Here is a 6,065-nt window from a genome sequence, read left to right as displayed (position 1 = left end):
GGTCTCTCCTGCCCGGGCTGGCTTTGAACCGTGATCCTCAGATCTCAGCCTCCTGAGTAGCTAGGATTACAGGCGTGAGCCACCAGCGCCCGGCTAAGCTCCTGATATTTTACTGGGGGAAACAGAGTCCTACCCCTTCTTCATTATTTAGTAAGAAAGACCTTCATCAGTGTTGCTTAATTATTGAAGTGTTCTGTATTAGTCCTTAAAAATAGTTTTTGTTGTTGTTGTTGTTGGTAGTAGGGCTTGAACTCTGGGCCTGGGCACTGTTCCTCAGCTCTTCATTTGAGCTGTAGTGCCACTTCTGGTTTTCTGGTGGTTAATTGGAGATAAAAGTCTCACAGATTTTCCTGCCCAGGCTGGCGTTGAACTAATCCTCAGATTTCCTGAGGATCCTGAGGATCCTTGATAGCTAGGATTACAGGCGTAAGCCACCGGCACCCTGCAAAAGTAGTATTAATTGATGCTACCCAAGACAATGTGTAGGTTTTTTTGCTTTTGCTTTCTGTTCTGTAAGATCTAATTGCTTGTCAAGTAAGGTTCCTTCAGTATTTCTGTACTTAGATATTTGTTGGGCCAGCCTTAGTCTTATTTTCCAACTTTTAATTTAAATTTAAAAAATGGTGAAACAATTTTCATCAGGACATCAATATAAATTGTACTGGTAAAGGTTCTAGGTTACAAATAATAAAACTAATCTTGATTTTTTTTTTTTTTTTTGGTCAGTCATGGGGCTTGAACTCTGGGCTTGGGCACTGTCCCTGCGCTCTTCAGCAGGCGAGCACTCTGCCGCTTGAGCCACAGCACCATTTCTGGTTTTCTAGTGGTTTATTGGAGATAAGAGTCTCACAAGACTTTCCTGCGGTTCAGAGCCAGCCCGATTTGAACCGTGATCCTCAGATCTCAGCCTTCTGAGTAGCTAGGATTACAGGTGTGAGCCACCGGCGCCTGGCTAAAACTAATCTTGATTTTCTTGACCCAGAAAAAGTAACTCAGCTAATTTCTTGTTGGTGATGTCATTCAGAGCATTGATAAGGCCAGGCTGTCCAAGAGAACAACCAAGGAATAATCTACTTACAGCAGCATAGCTAGTATTTTGTGTGTGTGTGTGTGTGTGTGTGTGTGTCTGTGTGTCTGTGTGTCTGTGTCTGTGTCAGGCATTATGTTTGCTAGGCAGAGCTGTGCTGCTGAGCTATGTCCCCAGTTGTCTGCTGGACTTAATTCCTCCAAAGTCATTGACAGAAATCTCCAAAAGATTCTGTGTTTTAGCTGGTGGTCTATGCCTTTAATCCTAGCTACTCAGGATACTGAGACCTAGAAGATTGAGATTCAAAGTCAGACCAGGCAGAAAACTTTGAGAATCTATATCCAGCAAAAATGTCAGATTGGAAGTGTGACTCAAGTTGTAGAACACCATCCATGATCAAGAAACCTGAGCAAGACCTCCAATCCCCCCCCCAAAAAAAAAATCTATGTGCCTTTGTATTATTTCCTCAAATTTAAAATTCAGAACACTTCCTGCAAGTTCTAACTTCATTGAAAAATAGGTGCTGGACTTTACTGCAATATTGGGAGGGGTCTGCTGCATCCACCTTTGCCCACTAGGAAGGGATTTCAGCTACAAAATCAAAATGATTTTGATTCCAGGCAAAATAGTAAATATTTCTTTTGATAGATATTTTGATCTAAGTCCAAAGTGTAAAATTCAGTAAGTTGACATTCTGTAGCAGGAATTTTCCAGAAATATTGTCATCATTTAAGGTAAATGCCTTATGTAAAATCACACAGCTAGTTGGTAACAGACTAGACACTCCATAATTTCTGGTTGCTCTGAAGTTTTTTTGCTCATTTACTAATTTAGGTTGAGACACAGTCTTGCTATTTAGACCAAGCTACCCTAGAACTACTGTTTAGCTCAGGTTGGTTCCAAATTTATGATCCTCTCACCTCAACCACATAAACAGTGAAATTGCAGATGTGGGCCACCATGCTTCAATGAATTTTTGTCCTTTTCAGCAATATATTTATGTAATTGTTTTATTTGCTCATTTTTTTCAGTAAATATTTGTTGAGTACTGTTTACTAGACACAAACTAGGACTTGGAGTCACAATTAAGGAAGAGGTGATCTGGTGGGTAGTATATGCCACTGTAGTAATTTCAGCATTCAGGAAACCCTGTCTCAAAAAAAGAAAGTCATTCTGGGTCATTAGGCAATTCATAATTTAGCAAGGAAGGTAAATGGTATAAGAAGTGTATCACCTGTATACATATATAAGTATATGTATATCTCACACACACATATATGTGTGTATTGGATGGCACCTGCGGTTTTAATTCAGGGCCTTGCACTTATTAGTAGATGTTCTTTCCATATGAGCCACTCTCTGTTGGCTGTTTTCAAGATAGGGTCCAGCTTTATCCTGCATTAGCCTGGACTTCAGTCTTGTTGCTGGGATGACAAGTATGTACCATCAGGCCCCACATTGGTTGAGATATGTTGCTATACAGTCTTACGCTTCTCCTCCCCCCCTCCCCCCAGCTTGCCTTGAACTATGATCTTCAGATCTCTACCTTCTAAGTAGCTAGGATAATGTGCTTGAGTCACTACACCCATATATATAATATGTATTACATACATTTATGTATATACATATGTACATGTGTATATATATGTTTCTATGTGGGATTAAAAATAAATGTAGCCAGGCAGTAGTGGTTCATACTTGTAAACCTAGCTATTCAAGAGGCTGATATCTTGAGGATCTTGGTTGGTTTGAAGCTAGCCAGATCAGGAAAGTCCACGAGACTCTTTATCTCCAATTAACCACCAAAAAGATAGAAATGAGGTATGGCTCCACTGGTAGAGCGCTGTTCTTGAGCGAAAAAGCTTAGGGACAGTGTCTAGGCTCTGAATGCAAGCTCCAGGAATGGCACAGAGATTCAAACACATGCAAAATAAATGCAAATATTTAACTGCTTAAAAGTTACCTTTTGGTGTGTACGTACTTTATGTATGTATGTATATATGTATGTATGTACGTATGTGTGTGTGTGTATGTGTGTATGTCAGCCATGGGGCTTGAACTCAGGGCCTGAGTGCTGCCCCTGAGCTTTTGTGCTCAAGGCTAGCAATCTACCACTTTAAGCCACAGCTCCACTGCTGGTTTTTTGGTGGTTAATTGAAGATGAGAGAGTCTCAAGGCCTTTCCTGTCTGGGCTGGCTTTGAGCCGCAATCCTCAGATCTCAGCCTCCTGAGTAGCTAGGATTGCAGGCATGAGTCAACAGTGTGTAGTGCTTTTATATATGTTTTTTAAAAAATGTAATAAGTCCATTTCCTATCAAGCATTGTTGCCTCCTCCTTTGCTTTTCCCTACCATCCCTTCCCCTCTGCCCCCCTCCCAGCGCCAAAAAGTTCGTTTTCAACATAGTGTCTTGTACATCTCATTGTTACAATGGGTCATCCTGTATCCTTATTTCAGCATTTTGTTATTTCTCTTATATGTGGTTTTGAAAGTTGAGAGAAGAAGGACATTTCAGTGTGTTAGTAAATGCAAGCCATGTTTTTTTGTTGTTTGTGTGTGTGTGTGTTCCTTTTTCTTTTTTTTGGTGGTGCTGGTCCTGGGGCCTAAGTACTGTCCCTGAGCTTTTGTGCTCAAGGCTAGTGCTCTACCACTTGAAACTCTAGGCTTTTTTGATAGAGAGGAACATCTCATGGGTTTTACTGCCCTAGCTTGCTTTGAATTCTGATCCTCATATCATAGCCTCCTAATATAAGCTAGGATTATAGGTGTGAGTCACGACTACCAGCATTAAAAAATTTTAAAAATAAGGTGAATGTTACAAATACAGTTATGTTTAAGAAATAAAATTTTCCTCTGTACTCTTTTTTTATGTTTTACTATATTTTTTTATTGTGAAAATACTGTACAGAGGGGTTACAATTACATGGGTAAGATAATGAGTACAATTCTTATCAAGCATTGTTGCTCCTCCTTTGTTTCCCTTTCCCATCCCTTCCCATCTTACCCCCCCACCCCCGTACTCTTTATGAATTTTTTTCTTTCCTAAATGCAACCATTATCTCAATTTGCTTATATCATCCCTATGTCTTTATACATACATTAGATATAATACAAAGTATGATACATAGTATTATTTTGCATGTTTTAGAACTTTTATGTAATCCAAGTACCAACAAACTGAATCTAATAACATAAAAGGGATTACATTCCATGAAGAAGTGGAATTTATTCCAGGAAAGTAAGATTGGTTTATTATATGTAAGATTAATGTGTTACATTAATAGAAGAAAAGGAAAAAGGCACATGATCATTTGAGATTTTACAGATTTAAAAATGATTTCAGGTGCTGATAGCTCATGCCTGTAATCCTGACTACTCAGAAGGCTGAGATCTGAGGATCTTCATTTGAAGCCAGCCTGAGCAGAAAAATCCTTAGACTCTCCAATTAGTGAGCAAAAAGCAGAGCTAGAGGTGTAGTTCAAATGGTGGAACACTAGCTATGAGCAAGCAAACTAAGCAAGAATAAGGCCATGAGTTCATACTTTGGTCCTGGCCCAAAAGGAGGAGTAAGAGGAGGGAGAGGGGAAAAGGTAGTGGAGAAGAAAAAGAGGAGGAGGAGGAGGAACAAATGGAGATTAGTTATTTATTTTTATTTTTTTATTGTCAAGGTGATGTACAGAGGGGTTACAGTTACGTAAGTAAGGTAGTGAGTACATTTTCTTTGTCCAACTTGTTACCCCCTCCCTAATTATTTTCCCACTTTCCCTCCCCCCAACCTCCCCTCCCCCAGTTGGACAGATCATTTCCAACATATTGTTTTGTGAGTATCACTGTTGCACTGGTTCCTCCTTTGTCCTTTGTCTCTCAGTAATTTATTTTAATTAATTAGTGTTGGAACTGTGTGTGGCTTAATTGGTGGAGAGCTTGCCTAGCACACGCCTAGCATTGAGTTCAATCCTCAGTAATGCTCAGTTCAATGTGTGTTGGATTAGGATTCAAACTTGGAAACTGAGTTTTCACTTAACACAATATATTCTCTCTTAAAACAACATTGTTTGCAGGTCTATACCATGCCTGTTTTTGTCTTTCTAGATCCATTAATGAAATGAAACGGTTGGAGGAAATGTCAAGCATATTTCAGAGCTCTGGAGTCGAGCATCACCCTCCAGAATCAAAATCCCAAACAGAAGGGAATGAAGATTTAAAGGACAAAGAGGAACCATGGGAAATGGTGATGGATAAAAAACATTTTAAACTGTGGCGGCGCCCAATTATAGGCACCCACCTTTACCAGTACCGAGGTGAGCCAAGTTTGCTTGCCTTTTATGTGTGTTCCATGGCTGCCCAGGTGATGAGCACTTCTCTTTCTCATAATTCCTCAAACTGTTTGGTTCTGTCCATTTCTCAGGGGGAAAAAATTGTGTGCATGTGCTGTTACTGTGGCTTGAACTTGGCCTGGTCAGTGTCCCTGAGCTTTTTTTGCTCAAAGCTAGTAGTCTACCCTTTGAGCCACAGCTCCATGTCCAGGTTTTTGGTGATTACTTGGAGATAAGAGTCTCACAGACTTGTCCTACATGGGCTGGCTTTGAACCTCAGTCATCAGATCTCAACCTCTTGACTAGCTAGGATTACAGCTACAAGCCACTGGCACCTAGCTTTGTTGGCTTTTTTACTCATGGCTAGCACTCTACCACTTGAGCCATACCTCCAATTTTATTTATTTATTTGTTTGTTTGGGTCCAGTCGTGGGGCCTGAACTCTGGGCCTGGGTGCTGTCCCTCAGCTCTTCAGCTCAAGGCTAGCGCTGTATCATTTGAGTCACAGTGCCACTTCCAGCTTTTTTTTTTCTTTTTGCTTATGTGGTGCTGAGGAATTGAACCCAGGGCCTCAAGCATGCAAGGCAAGCACTCTACCACTGAACCACCTTCATAGCCCCATACCTCCAATTTTAACTTGAAATAAAAGGCTCTGATTTGTCTGTCCAGGTTAGCTTTGAACCTAAATTCTCATAGCTAATTTTTTTTTTTTTTGGGTCCGGTC

The 6,065-nt window shown here is 40.4% G+C and overlaps 1 protein-coding gene across 1 annotated transcript in view; it reads left to right on the top strand.

Annotated features, from left to right (window-relative positions):
- Positions 1–6,065, top strand: part of Stard7 (StAR-related lipid transfer (START) domain containing 7) — a 32,938-nt gene that overhangs the window by 7,835 nt on the left and 19,038 nt on the right. Inside the window, exon 2 of the mRNA XM_013019723.1 lies at positions 5,118–5,326. Coding sequence (XP_012875177.1) covers positions 5,118–5,326 — 209 coding nt within the window. The remainder of the gene's footprint in view (positions 1–5,117; positions 5,327–6,065) is intronic.

The sequence above is a fragment of the Dipodomys ordii genome, unplaced genomic scaffold (assembly GCF_000151885.1).
Source record: "Dipodomys ordii isolate 6190 unplaced genomic scaffold, Dord_2.0 Scaffold47, whole genome shotgun sequence".
Lineage (NCBI taxonomy): Eukaryota > Metazoa > Chordata > Mammalia > Rodentia > Heteromyidae > Dipodomys > Dipodomys ordii.
Note: the sequence above shows the minus strand (reverse complement) of the source record. Positions and strands in the feature narration are given on the sequence as shown.